We start from the raw sequence: 19,003 nt of genomic DNA, 5'->3' as shown, positions 1-19,003 counted from the left end.
TGTCACGTTCCTCACTCGAGTGATGTTAGGGATAAAAGAAGGTAGTTCACAAAATCAATTTACGTGACAAAATTGCACGCAAGTACCTAAATAGGTCGATCATCTTGCTTCTGTGAATTCGTTTGATAGGTTGCCTTTTGCATCTCTCGTCTCATTCCTATCCAAAGAAGGGACCTCGTCCATTACTGGTGACAAGAGAGAATGCTTGAGCATAACGTAAAACCTCGTTGTCGTCCATTAGGTTTATGGCATGTCTTGGTCGAAGGGAATGATTATGGACGGAACCATCGTGCGAATTTTCATTTCCTTCGCATTTGTTTGGTATTGCTTGCTTGCTTATAGGATTAGCCATGGACCAGGGTGGGGGCGACCAACCCTTGACCTAGTCGCGCAGCTACTTGAGATGCCCCTAATATCCGCTTCACGCCCCACCCCATGCACAGGAAGCTTGTATATCCCCATGCCCAATTGCCCACCACACTGGACATGATTTGAAATGTTAGTCACAAGTAATTTCATAATCTCCATGACTAGAAATAATAACACATATAATCGAGTAAAAATATTAACGTACCCGTTTTTGAATCCATCGTTCTTAATGTGGAAAATCAATGATCTAAAGTACAAGCACTTCTTCTTTATTGACTTCTGTATTACTGGCTTAATGAGACAGCCCTTCATTCTTAGAGTCTTCTAAACGCTCTTTATATGAGGATAATTATGTGTATTAGAGTTAAATGAGAGACTCGAGTACTATTTATAAAATTTCCAACCATACCCTCAGCCCAACCCACACTAGTTAACCTTATGTTATACTGATTAAGAAATCTTCTATCTCACCTTAGTAAATCAATATCATAAAACGGTAAATTACTATATTAGTTAATATAGCTTATATAAGAAAAACTCTTACATTCTCCCACTTAGGCTATATTAATTAAAATTATATTGTATGTGTGCACCTTAATCTAGAGATAATTCTTAATAGTCAATCATATCTTATAAAGTCTCAAATACCAAATTATGACAGTAACTGCATGTATGTACACAAAGCCTTCCATGGTCATGAGTACTTTTAACTTTATTGATATGGATTCAATATGATAGCATGTCAAATGGATAACACGTCTTATGGAAAGTAATATCTTATGTGTCATCCCCTTTATTAGTCAGTATTCTCTTACTTTTACTATCACCGAGATCTATGCCACCAGAGAATATCTTTGTGATCCCAATGAGATTTTCATCAATATGTATTTCTTTATACGTAACAAGACATATACTCAAAACTAATAATCGGATGCCCTTAGTCTTCACATAGGATTTATACAATACCTTGAGATTTTCATCAATATGTATTCAACACAATAACAATATATTCATAAATACTCAATAGAATGCAAAAGTTGGTACATACAAAATGTTACTAGATGTAATAAATATAGATGTAAACTTTATTAGAATAAAAATAAAATCACCTCCCACTAAATAATAACATCCCATGATACTTACTAAGCCTTTGTTGATGACATGTTCTTCAAATATACAAGAGCATAGGCCTTTAATTAGTGAGTTTACAACCATATCATTTGTAGAGACATGCTTTACTGTAACATCACTATTCCGTACCATCTCCTTTATGGTCAAAAACTTAGCCACCATATGCTTAGACTCTCTTGAGACCATTGTTATTGTTAATAAATAACATTGTAGAATTATTGTCACAATACAATTGTATGGACCTATCCACAAAATAAAAAATGGCTAATTCTATAATGAAATTTCAGAGTCAAATAACTTAAGTAGTAGTTGAAAAGCATGCTACAAAATTCCGCTTGCATAATTGAAGATGATATAGATTTCTATTTCTCGCTCTTCCATGATACTGTACATCCTGCCAACATAAAAGTGAATCATGTTGTCGACTTTATATCATCTTTTATAGCCAATAAAGTTTGCATTCAATACCCTACTAACTGTAGGTTTGAAATATATCTATAAATCAGCGTAGTCTCTTGTCCTCAAGTACCTTAAAACCTTCTTAGCAGTAATCCAGTGATCATGTCTTGGATTTAACTGATATCTACCTATAAATCTTGTTACAAAAGCAATGTCTGATCTAGTGTAAACATGAACATATATGATACTTCAAAGTACATTAGCATAAGATACATCATTCATTTGGGCTTTCTCAAAATCTGAATAAGGATATTGTGAAAGACTCAATTTGTCATTCTTAATGATAGGAACAATTTCTGACTTGTAGTGTTGCATATTGAATTTTTCTAAAATAAAATCAACATATGTCCTCTAAGGCAGACTTATTATACGGCAAGAACGATCCATATAGATCTTAATGCCAAAAAAAAAGATGCCTCACCAAGTTTTTTCATGTCAAAATTCTTTGACAACATCTACTTTGTTACACGTAGTAATCTAATATCATTACTTATAAGCAAGATATCATCAATGTAAAATATGAGAAAAATAATTTTTTTATCCATTAACCTTGTAGAATATACATTGATCTACTTTATCATCAATAAATTCGAAGGAAGTGATAACACTATCAAACTTGAAGTATCATTGTCCAAAAGTTTGCTTGAGGTCATAAGTAGATCTTTTCAATCTACATACAAGCTTATTTCAATCATCTACTGCAAAACCTTCAGGTTGCATCATTTAGACTTCCTTATTAAGGTCTTCATTATAAAAAAAAAAAAAAAAACAGTTTTAACATCCATATGGTTAAAATGAGCTACTAATGCTATAATCACTCTAAAAGAATCTTTATAAGAAACTAGAGAAAAAGTTATTTCATAGTCTATTCATTTTCTTTGAGTAAAATCCTTAGTTATCAATTTGGCTTTAAACTTCTCAATATTTCCTTTGGAATCCCTCTTAATCTTATACACCCATTTGCAACCAATGGACTTGTAATCTTTTAGCAATTCAACAAGTTCTCAAGCATCATTATGTTTCATAAATTGCATTTTGTCTTTCGTTACATCTAATTACAAATTTGATTAAGGACAAGAAACATCATTTGCATAAGTTACTGGATCAACAACACAGTCAATATCGTAGTCATGCTCTCCCAAACAGACTACATAGTCTAATGGTATGGCTGAATGTCTTTCTTTAGTTGATCTCATGAGTGGAGATACTGCAATCTCATTATGAACCCAAGGGGTTTGAAGAGCTTCATCAGGAATTACCTCAACAATAAGATCCTAGGCTATAATAGGCTCAGTTTGTGATGTAAAAGGCTCCACAATCGTGTGCATAGGAAGAGACAAAGATCTAGTAATCCTCATCATACTGTTATCTTCACTAGTTCTTGAGCAACTACCATTTTTGGTTACATCAAACTCCAAAAATTTTGCTGTCTGCAATTTCACAATTCTTGTACCTTCATTAGAGTTATAAAATCAATAACCCTTTAAATAATCTAGGTAAGATATGAAGTAATACTAAGTAATTTTGGAATCCAACTTACTTAATGTTGGATTATATAACTTAACTTATGATTTAAGTTAGGTTTACATCCAATCCATAATTCAAAATGAGTTAATAGAACCGCTTCGGTAAGAACACAATTTAGAATGTAAAGCGTTGTTTTCAAAACTTCACCTCACAAAAAATCAGGTAAATTTGTTTTGTTAATCATACTCCTCATAATATCCATAAGAATGTGATTACGTCTTTCGACCACCCCATTTTGTTCAAGACTCCTAGGTATTTGGTAAATAGACATTTGAGTTATCTAGCATTACCATACCTATCAAAATACTCACCACCATGATCAGATCTAACAATTTTTATGTCTTTTCCCAAGGTTTTGTCTACTTTATTCCGAAAAATCTTGAATTTGTCAAGAGACTCGAACTTTTCTTTAATTTATTAAAGGTATCCATATTGAGCTTAGTTGTTAATAAACATAATGAAGTAAAAATTTCTACACAAGGTTATTGTGTATAGTCTACTAATATCAATGTTAATAACTTCCAATATATCAGAACTTTGAACTACGATTTTCTTCTTTATCTTAGTCATCTTACCTCTACAACAATTTACGCAAGTCTTTAGATCACTTTTAAGAGTAGGTAGGATGTTAGCATTTATTAGCCTTTCTATTTTTTCTTTAGAACTATGACTAAGACGTTTATGCCTCAATGCATAAAACTATTCATTAGGTAGAGGCTTTTTGGAATTTTCAATTGAATAAGCACATATATGACATTGGGAAATAAACATAATCGGTACAATCAATGTGACAAATTGCAGCACCTAATTTTATTTGAATTAAAAATATATAGAAATACTATTGTTCTTTATTTTAAAAGAGTAGCCATACATATCCAAACAAGGCAATGGAAACTAAGTTCCATATAAAAGAAGGTACGTAAAAGTGTTTCTTAATATCAAACTAAAACAAGAATTTAGAATTAAAATGACATGCCTCACAAACTTGACATCAACTTTAATGTTGTTTCCCACAATGAATTTTGATTTATCTTGATTTGGCTTCCTTCATTTTATGCATCCCTTTAGGCTCACTTTTGATTCTCTTGGACAACCAAATTTTATATTTATCATAATGGTTCTTTATATGTCATATTTTCCTATAAAAGTAGTAAAAAACACCATCCTTCTTAAAGGATGCTTTCTTAGGACTAACTAATAGTTCTCAAATCTAATCAAGTGTGCCACTTTGATGGTCACAACTCGATTGAATAATCGAAATTCTCTCATACTGGCTATATAGACTTTATTATTCACATACACCATATATGTGTGTGTGTGTGTGTGTGTGATTTTAAACTTAATGACAATGGTAATTTATCATTAAAATCATATATTATGCTAATTACATTGCTTTATTTATTGATACATATTAAAATTTGTACATATTATCAATGAATCACACTTTATGTATTATTTATGTGATGGGAATCAGCATCCGCATTTCCAAAATTATAGAGAAACATAGGAAAATATGCGAAAATGCCCTAAAAATACATATATTTAGAGTTTCGTATATATTTTTACATCCATAAAATCATTAAACATGTAAAATTAATATATTACAATGTAGAGAATCACCACACAAGCACATGGCTGTCAATCATGTGCCAATTGGAGGCTCCATGTGCTCGCACACACCACCTAAGTGCGCGATGCATGGAGCACACACGAGGGCTAGTCTTGGCCTTGTTCTTCGCTCCGACCGGTTCTTGGTTTGATTGTATGATCTGACCGGTTAACTAGTTCGATCAATGGTAAAACTGGTTCGAGCGTGTCGACAAGTTGGATCTCGGGTCGAACATTGAGTCAACTAAGCCAGGTCATCGAATTGAGTTGGGTTGCCGGGTCGCACATTCGCCAACATTATGATGATGTCAGCCCTAGCGCATGCAATGCATATGTCAGCTTCGCCTGCGCATGAGGGCACATAGGGAGCGTGCTCGACACATCATGCCGCCCAACAGCGCATGGCCATGTGTGGAAACACATGTGGCATCCCCCAAATGCACACCACCTCACGATTTTATTTGTCTCGACAAGCTCTTTCCATTTATATAATTAAAATCGATTATTACTGCACAAGAAATCACGAAAAAGGGCAAAAACTATACGGTCAAGTTCAAGTCTATGGAGGCTTTGATACCACATGTTCGTCGTAAAAGCACAATCCCACGATCTCCATAACTAGAAATGTAATCGAATAGAAATATTAACGTAACTGTTTAGGAATTCATCATTTTTATGCAGAAAAGTGACAATCCAAAGCATATGGGCTTCTCATTTATTGCCATATATATCACTAGCTTAATAAGATGGCCCAACTCCTAGCGTCTAGTAAACACTCATTATGTGAGGATAATTGTGTGTGTTAAGATTAGATGAGAGACTTGAGCATTATTTATAGAGTTTCCAACCATATTACTCATTATAGGTTGATCTCAACTTAGTCACACTAACCAGTCCCATATTATGCTAATTAAAAAACTTTCTATTCATCTTATTAGACTAATCTCGTAAAATGGTAAATTATAATATTAATTAATATAACCTACATTTAAAAAAAAAAAAACTCTTACATGTAATCCCACCCCGTATGCCTCACCTCTTAATGATCTCATTTCCAGCTCTAATTCAAGGAACTTATCAAATGTTAGTATCGTCTCAACTTTTAATTCTCCAAGAAAGATAAATTAATTGTCTGATTAGTGATTAGTAAGCCCTTCTCTCTCTCTCTCTCTCTCTCTCTCTCTCTCTCTCTCTCTCTCTCTCTCTCTAGCATCTTTCGTTCTCTTCTCTTCTTTCTTATGGTCCATGGATTGATCCATCAGCACCGAATGGGCTTTGGGAAAGCCTCTATCCAAGCGATAAGTCCCATGCGCCGAATGGCTTTTTGGATGCTCTGAGACGTCCATGGATTGATCATCAGCACCGAATGGGATTTGGGGAAGCCTTTGTCCAAGCGATAAGTCCCATGCGCCGAAGGGCTTTTTGGATGCTCTGAGACTAGTCGGCTTCACAATCCATATACAAACTATCGATGCATCAGCTTATATAACCAGGCCAAAATGTAGGAAGGCATTCGGCGTAGTAACAAAAACATCACAAGTTTGATGGGCTCTAATTCTTCGGTCCCAAGCAACTAATGGCCTAATTACCTACCTATTACCCTTAATAGGCTACCTATCAAGATTAGCGAATTGTCTTGGAAAAGAATAAGGCTTTTCTAGATCAAGCAACTTCCTCTTATCGGTCGACTAGTGTCCACATTAGTCTTGATAGAGTACGTGCATGCATCACTCACCATTCTACTTACCGTTGGGAATCCATGGTCGAGCTTAGGAGAAGACGTTCTATCAATTTAGCGGATTCGTTCTTTCAAACGTAAAGTTGGTCAAAATGCATATCATGAAGGCAATGCAACGCATGTGATTCTGCATTGGCCTTGTGACAAAAGCATAAGATGCCTTTGTGAATCCTAGAGCAAAGTGAAAGCGGTAGGGTCCTAAACGAGTTACTCGTTACAGAAGTATTATGAAAGTCCAACATACTCTTGATTAGGTTTCTCAATTTTTTTCTCCTTCGAAATCACATGCTATCGTTCATTTTTGTCTTAATAATGTGTCATTTTTACTTCATTGATCAGTTCCCTCCACGTGATTGAGGATTTTTTATGTGATACAAACCGGATTTGACCCCTTTTCTTTTTAAGTAAGGTTTGGATTGATGTTTTGAGGTATACTAAAGTTTAATACTTGAAAGGCACATAAATCATTTTGATAGGGAAATATATGACAAAACACTTTGAAAAAGGAAAAAAAAAAAAAAAAAAAGGCCTCAACGATAATTCCTCGTCATTTCGATGGTTCGCGTCCGTGTGAAAGCGATATTCCCTAGTGTATCTTTTCAACATCTTCTTTAACACAATCCGATCGAACGGACGAAGAAAATACTAACGCAATTGACCGAACGAAGAATGTAATCCAAGCCCTTCAGCATGAAAACACAGGTTAGATCCAACGACTATCAAGAGACTTAGATCAGCGCTAGATCTGTAACCCTGAAACCATCAATCAGTAAGAAGGAAATCGAACAGAACTGCCACATGCTACGCACAAAGCCCCACACGTCCGTGCGACTGCACTTTCTTATTATTTATCGACAGTGACCAACGTTCACAAACACGACACGACTGCAATAGGGGAAGAGCCAAAGACACCAGAGCTCTCGGTAGAAGACAAAACACGCTGAAACAAAAGCACACGTTGAATCCGAGTCAGTGACTCAGTGATTCCAATGGGGGGTCACCCACGTCAGGATCGCATTACGGCGCCCACCAACTTATTCAAGCCCAAACGTTACCAAACTATAGAGCCTGGACTTTCGGTCACATCCTTTCCATGCTCTCAAACTTTACGTTATTCTTCCACAACTTTATCACACACGTCGATTCTTCCCTCGCCCGCCGAGATATCCATGATGGTGAATGGAACAGTCTCGAAGGAAGGGGCGGGCGGGAAACAAGAGAGCGCTCCTCTCTAGCGCCGGAAGCTCCGGACCGGGCGGGGCGGGTCGGTCTCATCATCGCGGAGCTTGACGACCGTGTAGGTTCCAGCTCCAGCCAGAGCCCCGAGCGTCGGGGCCACCAGGTATATCCACAGGGCTCTGTAATTCCCGGCTGCCACAGCTGGGCCGAGGGTGCGCACCGGGTTCATCGAACCGCCGCTAGATGGCCTGCATGGAAGGAATGCAATGATAATTAAGTGGCTGGATGCCGTAATGACGATTTAGAGGTTCAGATCTCGGTTGTTGATAAATTGCATTTATTCTATTACTCGGTTGTCAAATCGAGCGGATCCCACAACTGTTCAGTATATCGACACTACTTGTCAAATAATTAAACCCCAACAAGAATTTAAAAAAGCAAAGGAATGCTAAAGAATTATTACATCTCTGTCCGAGAGAATCTTTAATAATGCCAGTTGAAGATGCAGACCAGTTGGACTGACAGCACAAAGGATCACCTTCTTTTCACTGAAACGGGTGATGTAAGAACGAGGCGTGACCGACCAAACCCTACTTGGTTGTAAGTAGATTTTGATTCAATGGAACGCACGCTCTTGGGTGGCTCTTCATTTTTAATAAGTCCAAATTCCTTTCATTTCGACTTTGCCACCGTCCAGACAACGAAACGAAACAAGCACAACGTACCATTAATTGTGTGCGTGCACATATACAGATATATAAATATCCGTATATTCTCACGCAACTAGAGTTTAGAAAAACATAAAGGGAGCAATCCCTCGTCTCTAGGTAGAATCATGTGGAGGAAACAGATGGAGTCGAGCTAGTTAGCTGTTCTTTCATTTGGGTTCGTTCCGTTTGTCTCGGAATCGTTTTAAGGATCAAAAAGTTTGCAGACAAATGCATACAAGATCAAACCAATCACAACATAAGAAAGAAGGCATGAATGAGAAGAGTGCAAAGATTACATACCCTGCAACAAGAATGTTGAGCATAACCGTGGCTCCAACAGCTATTCCTGCCAACTCTCCAACCTATTACACAAAACCGCAAGAAGATTAACATTAGGCATATTGATATTTGCTATAGATAGTAATATAACAGGCTCTTATCCGGTGTTGAATATGTCTGCCACTATGTAAATGCCCACTTAAGATAAGCCATATTATTTGCAAATTAAATAGATTTTCGTATATGCACCTAGCACTCCTTAGCCCAAAAATACAATAGCCCTAAGACAATTTTCCTCCATTTCAAGAATTGAAGACACGTATACATACCGCGCGAGTGTCGGTGGCGACGGCAGTGACGACGAACAAGAGGTTGAAAGTGATAAGAAACTCGAGTGCGAATGCCTGGCCATGGCTGACAGTAGGAAGAGTGACACCACCCGACATGTAAGGGTGGAAGACGCCCTTGAGAGCAAATGAAGCGCAGATCGAGGCCGAGACCTGGGCGGCGATGTAGGCAGGGACCTGGGTCCAAGGGAAGTGGCGGAGAGCTGCGAAGGCAATGGTGAGGGAGGGGTTCAGGTGAGCTCCCGAAATGTGGCCAGTCGACAGGATGATGATCATCACTGCGAGCCCCGCGCACGCCGCATTGCCGATCAGTGTCTCCGAGTTGGTGTACTTCTGGTTCACAATTGGTCCCGCGGTTGCTGCGAATATCAGGATAAAGGTCCCCACAAATTCAGCTCCAAGCTGCATCAGCAATGCACACTTATGAGCTTTTTTATCTATTAATGATCAAAGCAAATTAGAGATCCCGATGAAAGTGGAATTGCACAGTTCAATCCATCATACGGAATAAGAGCAAGAACTCACAAAATGGAACCATCATCACAGCACAGTGAATGAGAGTAAGGCCTCCCATTCTTTGCAGACAACCAGAATTGGAGAAAAAAGCAAAAGGCGAAAAGGAAACGAAAGCTGTTCATCTAACTCGAAACATGAAAAGAATTAATAACTTTACACGAGTGAATTGACATCGAGCACTTTAGATATAGATATGATGTGACGGTCCAAAGATCCAAAATCTTCCAATGAAATTGATTTTCGAGAATCCAAACCCCTGTAATAGAGTTGACCAAGTAAGTGGGTGATGACGTGTGATCCCCAATGCACGAATAGCAACAGTGTTTGACATGGTGAAGGCCGGTGGGACAGCAATTTAATACCAAATCATTGACGCAAAGAATCACCAATAATTTTAGGAAAATAGGTCTCCATAACTTTTGTTTACAAATTTTCTACCATTCGATAAACCGTCCGTAATTCCATTTCCTACCAATAGCAACGTTTCTATTCACGTTGCGGATGCATGAGCAAAAATGTCAATTAAGATGGCCTCAATTTAAAAAAGTTAAATTGACATTCTCATTATTCCAATGACAACTCATTGATAAAGGTGTCTCGAGAACAAAATAATTAAAACTTGAAAGGAAAGAAGATGATAAAGACTTAGCATTAATTCGACGTATGTGCACCGAAGTGGTTTCACAAATCACGCACGAGATCCACCAGGTCAAGATGTCTACGTCTATTGATGCATGTATACTGAGTATATACGCATACGAATGCAAGTTACTACTTGATGAGGCAGTTGCATTTGATTATATACCATTTAGTAGCCCATAGATTAGGTCTACTTGAGAATAATTGGAGTGGGTGTGTGTGCTCTTTGATATAATATAGTAAACTTCGAGCTCTTACACTACGCCAACACATAAGTATAGCTAAACCGAGTACGTCGAAACTATGCAAGATGTCATGTACTCTATCATTTATGTATTTGTTTCAATATATTTATGAAGCAAACTAAGTACATCCAAAATGCATCTGCTCCACCATTGGTCAGTGTAGCGATTTTAGCGTTTGGTGTCTTGTGAGCAAAGATAGGCACAAGCAAGCCATGCCCTACCAGCAGTTGATGAAATAACGATTGCTCTCTTATCTCTCCCAATATTTTAATATGGTTCTTCTGCTTTGATATGCCAGGAAACCCACCAAATCGAAACTATAGTCTGACCAAATTATTCACTAAACTAATAAAAAGAATCGAGATTTAATCAGCTAGGAGTCGCTGTTATACAGCCCTGCGTCAGCTCTAACCTAATGCCATGTACTTTATGCATATTTTTTTTTTTCTCCCTGACTGTCCTAATTAAATCATTCAATATCTAGTTTGACCTTTCCCATTATTTAATGCTGTAACTTAATTTGATTTGTGTATCCAGACGACCCCACCCATGCTTGTCTGTCCAATGAGGGATCGCTTTCATACCAATTATACGATAATATATATTTATGCAAATCAAAAATACCCAACGACTTCCACACAATTTAAAAGAGGTGTATAAAGAGAACAACGTTAATTGCTCTGAGGAAATCATGAAAAAGCGAATATAGATGCACGCTATCGGAAAGTCAAAATACATCTTTCGGACTCCTTTTTGCTTCTTTTTCACTGTTTATTTGTAGATCTCTTTTTAGTGCGAAATCCATTAAATCGTGCGAGGTACTTAAGCAAACTAAATTAAGTCAATTGCTCCATCACATCATAAATTATCTTTTTCTTTAGCACTCATGGGGTACCAAGGACAGAATTTCTCAAAACAAGAAGAACGCTTCGGACAACAAGACAAAGGTTCCACATTTTGTCAGAAAGAGCAGTTTCACTTTGTGTCTTCCCCTTCGTGAAAGTCAAAAGTACAGAAAAAAAGGAAGTACCCAATAATGCATTTTTTCCGGAGAGCACGACTCCCATGATTCAGAAAACACCTCCGCGTGTGGAGAAAACGATCTATGTGGGTGCGGACGATTTTCACAGCATTCAACATTGACAAATCGTGTCAATTTAACTACTCGAGATCGCGGCACGTTAGTCTCATGACGAGCTAATGATCAAATTGTGACGTAATTTATGCTAAAAGAGAACAACTCGCGTCGTTCCTCAAGAGAAAGAGAGAGTAAATGAGTCGAGCGGACTAAGAGACAAAGCCTTAAAGAATAGAAGAAGTCCTTGTCTAGAATCGTCCATTACGGATCGGGTGAAGTGGGTGGAAAGAGGGGTGATTATCCGATGCATGGTGAATCGGTGAGTGCTAAGAATCGCCAGCAATTCAACTCCAAACCTCAATCAGCACACAAAGCAATGATCATAAATCACAGAAGAGAGAGAGAGAGAGAGAAAGAGGGAGAGTTACCTTGCGGGTGAGGGAGATGTCAGGAGCGGGGAAATCGGTGAAGCACGAGTGGGGCTCGCCCCATGTGGGAGCGGTCACCGGGAGGCACTTGCACCGCGGCATTGACTTCCTGTCGTACGACAGCGAGTCCACCCTCATCCCCGGGAACAGCGGCGCCGGCGTCCCCGGTGTCGGCGGCGCTGATGCTGCAGTTGGCGATTCTGCCATTTCTTTGCGCTCTTTTTTTTTTTTTTTTTGGTTTTTCCTTTTTCTGAGAACTTCCCTAAATTACCCGGCTAAAGATAGGAAAAGTAAGATAATTTTTTTTGGTTTTTTTTCTTTTCTTTTTTGGTGGGGGTTTGGGGGAGGATAAGCTTGGAGCAAGATAGAGAGAGACAGAGGCGACTGTTACATGATTCGCAGGCTTTTATGATGTTGTCCTCACACTTTCGTCTCGATCTTTGCCAGGATTCTCACCACACTAAAATGGTAGACACCAAGACTATGCACAGATCATGAGTAGGGTAATGATATTTTTTTTTTGTTTTTTTGGGGGTTCCTGGAGTGAGAGGTGAAAAGGGCTGATATTACATGCTGTGCAGGTTTTTCTAAATGTGTCTCTAAGGAATAATTGGAGAAACGAAACGAGCCACTTTAAACTATGAACAAATAGATAGATAGCTCCCCTGTAGCATGAACAGGAAGTGCTGAAACTCTTTTTTTTTTTGGGGTTTTTTTAAAAAAAGATTTGGGTTGGAGAACTCTGGGGAAGATGGACGAACTCTTACATGATCTGGAGGCTTTTATGGAGTTGAGCTCAAGGAACTGAGGAAACCGTCGGACCCAGCTTCGACAGGATGGGACTAAGTACGAGGGCTTAGAGATCTTATGGCAAAGAAGATGGGCGAGGGAGATGGTGTTCCTGGAGACAGAAAATGGGGGAGACAATATAATAGGAGCTGAAAGAGTCTGTACCAGAGAGAGAGAGAGAGAGAGAGAGATGAGTTCAGTTTGTGCATAAATGCATGTATATATAACACAACGAGGAGAGGCAAATGAACATGAGCGACCCGGTATGATAAAAGCGAAAAAGTCAATGCGCCATTCCCATCATCGTCACAGCTAATTTAACCTCGCGTTTCGTTGCTCGAGCGACAAGGAAAAACAACATTCGATTCTCACGGTCGTCGCTCCACCGTCGGATACAAGGGAAGCATCCAAAGATCGTCCAATCCACGAGCTCTCTGCCAAATCAGTGAGGCGTCTGGGGTGGCTCGGGCTGTGATGCGCCCGCTTTCCTTTTTCTTTAATAATCCCACCTCCCACCCAATAATGTAATCAACAAGCATACGCTTCCATGACCTTTATGAAGCCCTATAATAATGAATTATTTTCAGGGAGCTTCCTACTGATGTATCTGGTCGGCATTTCTTTAAAATACGGCTACGCCCCTCCTCATTGCATGCCCTTGGCTCCCCCAATATATAATCATTTTTGACGGGATAATTCCTAATTTAGCAAAAATTACAGCCTCACAAGAACGCTACTACGTAAGGTTCTTCTATATTTACATGTTCCTTTTCACTTTTATATTTCTCCACTGATGTTTTTATTTTATTGCCTTCTCGTATTATTCATCGAACCTTCCTTACGCTGACCTGGCAGGTGAGTTTAAAAACGAAAAAACATCGAGAGGAAGAAAGACCTCATGAGGTTTGTCAAAAATTAATTAAACAAGTCAGAGTCATCTTAATTATTTGATTCTGATTAAGAAATCTGTCCCTAAGAGCCTTTGATGTTGAAATTGAACCTAGGATGGTGTTAAAATTGCATGGCAGGTTCCGAATTTTGTAAATTCACTGGCCTAAAACCTCAGCAAGCCTAGATGCCATCTGAAAAAGATAATGAACTCTAACCAACTTTTCGCAATAAGTGGTGATTAAGGGCCTGTTTGGTTTGGTTTTGAGCAAATGACATTGGAAAAATACAAATATCTTTGAGCTAAAAGGGTTTGTAAAAATACAAATAGCATTTGGTAAATTGTAGTTTTAAAGTGTATTATGAAACGACTTTAGCTTAAATATCGTTTGGTAAAAATTATATTTTGTAAAGGATTTTTCCTAAGTTTTATATATAAAAAAAGTTTTTAATTTTTTTTTTTAATGTAGCCACTGGCGGCCAATGTCGGGCAGCCAAATCTGGCCATCGGATAGACTCACCTGAGGTTGCTAGACCTCAGGCGACGCCTGGGATCACAACCCAAGCGGCTGTTTGGGTCGACAACCTCAGGCAATGATCGCTTGGGTTCGCGCAACCTAGGCGACAGTCGCCTGTTGCCAACAAACCTCAAGCGATGCTTGGGGTTCACGACCCAAGCCGCCGTCACCTGGGTTGCAAACCCTAGGCGCCATCACCTAGGTTGTGTGGCTGTTGCTTGGGTCGTGCGACCTAGGTGTCGCCTAAGGTCCGACAACCTCAAGCCTCCGTTGCCTAAGTTGCACAAACCCGGCGACCACTGCCTGAGGTCACCAGACCTCAGGTGATGCCTGGGTCACGTGACCCAGTCGCCTGAGGTCACGCGACCTTAGGCGACGGTCACTGTTGCAACTCAGGCGATGGTCGCCGACGCAGGCAACTTCTTGGCCAACGATCGTCGACCTCCATTCGTTTCTCCGAAGAAGATGAACAGTGCTATGAGACTTGCATTCCGAATCTGCAACTTTCCAAAATACCTCAAGAGCTATATTAGGTTAAAGGCTCTTAGAGCCATTTGGAGATACAATTGCATCTTGCCAAAGTTGTCCAAAAAATTGAACCAAACGTGTTTGTATTTGGCCAAACCCCTTTACAGCTCAAAAGCCCATTCCAAATGCTGAACCAAACGGGGCCTAAATGCTACTTCATTCCAAAATATGTGGTTGTGGATTGTCGACTGTGAATCTTTATTTTCTGACCAAACATTGGAACCAATTTACTATTCTGTCGACTAAGTTACAAATTCAACCTTGGAAGAAGCACGCATGCATGTTAAAGAGTGTGGGCATGTTGAAGTTCTTAGACTTTTCTTTTTGTAGCCATTGAAAGGAAAACGATTCTAATTCGTTCATACGTATTTTCTGGAAAAAATAAGCGTCAAAAGGAGATTCTATCTTGCATGCAATCATAGAGCCCCTAGGATAAGTTCAAGGGCACACGAGAGCCTATAATGTCGATTCCCTAATATTCTTTCAGAAATCTGCCCTCACAAAATACAAGATAGCTAGGGCCCAAGTGTTCTTTCCCTAAAGTTACCTACATAAAGAACTAGCAAACATGTTTTTTTTTTCACATTGTGATTTTGTTTCCTAACAACTAATTATGTTTTGAAAATGGCTTTTCACGAGATATTAAAGCGCATGCCACAAGTTTGAATCTCTAAACTCTCTTATATTCTATAAGTTACTCTTACTAGTCCATCTGTTATTTTATAACAAGGGATATTCAAGCGACTATAGACACATCTCCATGTTCATGTGCGCCAAGTGAGGTTGCACTAATAAGTGGAAAGCGTGACATCTAGTTAACATTAAATATGAGGGAGAAGCTATGATTTGAACATTGGATGTGTTGCATCTTCCCATGTGCTGAGCTATTGAATGAACCCTTTGAAGGTTTAGTCTGTCCATTTTCCTACATTCAGTTGTCTGTCTCATGTCACTCGTCCATATTTTGCGTGCAAGTGGAAGGTTCGCTTACATGTGAGAAGACGGTTATATTTTTCTCCATCCCCGTTTTCCTTCGATTATGCACTTGCGTGATAGTTACAAATAATGGACATTACCGACATGCTATATTAACTAAATATCAAATGTGTGTGATGTCCATGTCTGTAACTCATAAACCAAAAGATTGTTCGAAAGTTACTTCCATTGAGTGATGGAGGAAAGCTCGTGAGAAACATGCTAGCTATAAAAAAATTTCAAAAAAAAAAAAAAAACAATTTTTCTACCATTACCTTTGTTTATTCCAATAGTTCAATTTGTTTTGTTTTCTTGGATAAACATTCTCTCGAAACACAGCCTAATTTGGTCATAGGAGTCGGTCCATCTTTTTGTTCCTAGTTAAGAAAATAAAGGGAGAAAAAGTAAAAAGGAATCAAGGAGGTTAGTGAGTGGGGTTCATGCAATTGCTAGACGTGTCTAATTGTTGATCATTGAGAATCGAAAGAACATTATACACATCTAACAAATGCATAAACCCCACTACCTAATCTCCTTGATTCCCTTTACCTTTTGTCCCCTTTCTTTTCATTAGTTTAGAACGGGGGACATAATTAGCAAAGAGTGGCTATAACTAGCGTAAGGCCCCGCTCTCTCGCTGGCTATACCTTCCCCATGCTTTAGAAAGAGAGAAAAGTCATTGGTCCTCCAAGAAAAATTAATGATGTTAATTGTATATATGGACAACAACCCCCCACACTTGCTAGAGAATTAGATACTTCTTAGGGTTTTTTTTTTTTTTTTTTCATTAAGGTTGTTCTCTAACTCCAAGCTGATCAGGGGCAGTTAATCGGCCCTTTGATTTCGTTATAATTCGTTGGCAATGCACATCCATCTTGTGGTTGTACATTAATCTAACGTTATCAATTTATTGCATAATGAAAAACTCAAGGAATATGCCTGGTTAGAAAAGGATAATCGATTTTAAGAAAATGGTTTGGAGGGCTTTAGTTGAACGAGGGCCCGGCTGAAAGCACGATTTATTCAATGGTGAATATGAAAGGTATATTTGGGCTAAGATCCTTGCTCTAGGATAATCTTGATGTCGAAAGATTCTGCTCTCCTGCCAAATAATGCAGTGTGGAAACTTGTAAAAAAGTATAAATCATGTCAGGCTTCAGTATTTTTTGAAAATGATGGATAACTTGTATAGCTAGGGGTAGCTGAATCTTACCCCAAATTTACTATCAGAATATCATCACATTCTATACAAATTTACACAAAGGTAACAATGGCACGCTGCAGTTGGTAATGACAAGACAGTGATTGCTTGGGAAGAAGAAGGGAGAATAGGGAAAAAGGAACGAGAAAGAAGAATGTAAAGAAAAAAAAATGAAGACATTTCAGACCCAATTATATAAAGTTGGCTGACGTGTCATCCGTCTAAGAGTGTTAAACTTTCGAAGGGTCAATTTACTCTCTAATGTACAAAATCCCAATTTTTTTGAAAATAGAGTTTTGGAAATATATGGATCAGCGGTTGAATCACGATCAAGTTACACCAAATTAGCATATAGCATAATTGACAGTTTTGAGCTTATCAAGATACCCCTTCCTCATCTCTTTAGTTAGACCTATTTATATTTTTGGGATAAGTATACTAAAAATCTAAATCATGTCGTGAAGTTTTAAATTTACCACATATTATAGAAATAATAATTTTAAAAAAAGTCATGTCGGCATTTTCATTTGCTAAATTGGACGGAGTTAACAAAATGACTTTATTGCACAATTGACAAATATTAGAACTTAATTGCACTTGTTAAAATTTTTATAACTCAATTGCACTATCGTAATCAGTTTTAGGGATTTTCAGTCCACTTATCCCTATTTTATTAGATGTTGCACGCCCCATATAGCCCATGAATTATGAGCAACATGAAAAGGCTAATTATCAAAAGAAGTATATATGGTGGATTCCATCTTGTGTCACGAACGGGAGAACGTGGTAACAAGATAGACATGTATTACACGTGACACAAAAAATAAAGTGAATCACAAATAACTAAAACCTGACAACAAAAACATCATATTTAAACTAATAAATGGAATGAGACCATATGAAAGTCAAGATGCATCACAGTTATGTACTTAAGTAATGTGTGATATAATTTAACAGATGCCGCTTTAATTGTTACTAGGTTGGATGAGCGGGACAATTAATCGATCCTCGTTTCCAAGGAAATCTTTTCTTAGAAGATAAAAGTTTCGCAAACATGTGGCGTTAATTATTATACATGTCTATTTTAGTTCGTCGGATATTATGCTTGGGTCATTAACGGGGAAAAAGAACACAATAGGAGATAAGGTTACTACGAAATATTACGGTTTAGAATATGATATCATGTTTCCATCATAACACTATTATTGCACGTTTGTTAATAATGCATCTTAGATTCGCTTATCCTCCACTTGTTGCCGCCCTATTTTGGCGGAACTTTGCTGTCTATAAAGTTCCAATTGCATAGCTACTCACGGGCCAGTAACTTGTCACATTTTTATGGGATGAACATCGACATTTTAGCCATATTTAGGAATTCCTTTTTACTTCAAAATAATCATACTAGAATTTTTCTGTCTTGAACGATAGGTAATCTTTTTCTAGCATCTGACTTATTCGGACGAGTGTGATGGGTCCCATCTCATGCCTACTAAAGAGCTTCTGAAGTATATTTATTCTTGGGCACGCACACCAATAAACATAACAATGATTCGACTTCATAAATTTCGAGCGACCGAGAGGAATTTAATTTGCCACTTTAGCAACTCCTTCGGTTAATTTATATTTCCACATTTGACACTTTGGCCATACTTCTAAATTCCATTTATTATTAATTTTTTTTTCTAATAATGGGTTGTCAAGGATGTTGAGAGAGTATGATTTATTGTGGTGTGTTACGATCTTGCTTTGTGTATACTAAGATTTATCATATCGATAGATTTGTGTTTCCAAAGACATTACTAAAAAATTGTGTAGATATAGTGACGTGATCTCAATCCAATAACTAAAATT

At 38.1% G+C, this 19,003-nt stretch overlaps 1 protein-coding gene across 1 annotated transcript; it reads right to left on the bottom strand.

Moving 5' to 3' along the window:
• Positions 1 to 7,624: 7,624 nt before the first annotated feature.
• On the bottom strand, positions 7,625 to 13,242 carry LOC104442313 (probable aquaporin NIP5-1). Its single transcript, XM_010055698.3, has 4 exons — positions 12,254 to 13,242; positions 9,330 to 9,749; positions 9,022 to 9,083; positions 7,625 to 8,259 (listed from the first exon to the last, which is right to left on the bottom strand). Exons 1-4 carry the CDS (start codon positions 12,458 to 12,460, stop codon positions 8,064 to 8,066), a joined length of 885 nt encoding a protein of 294 aa, XP_010054000.1. The 5' UTR covers positions 12,461 to 13,242; the 3' UTR covers positions 7,625 to 8,063.
• Positions 13,243 to 19,003: the final 5,761 nt, after the last annotated feature.

The sequence above is a fragment of the Eucalyptus grandis genome, chromosome 4, assembly GCF_016545825.1.
Source record: "Eucalyptus grandis isolate ANBG69807.140 chromosome 4, ASM1654582v1, whole genome shotgun sequence".
Classification (NCBI taxonomy): Eukaryota; Viridiplantae; Streptophyta; class Magnoliopsida; order Myrtales; family Myrtaceae; genus Eucalyptus; species Eucalyptus grandis.
This window is presented reverse-complemented; position numbering and strand designations above follow the sequence as displayed.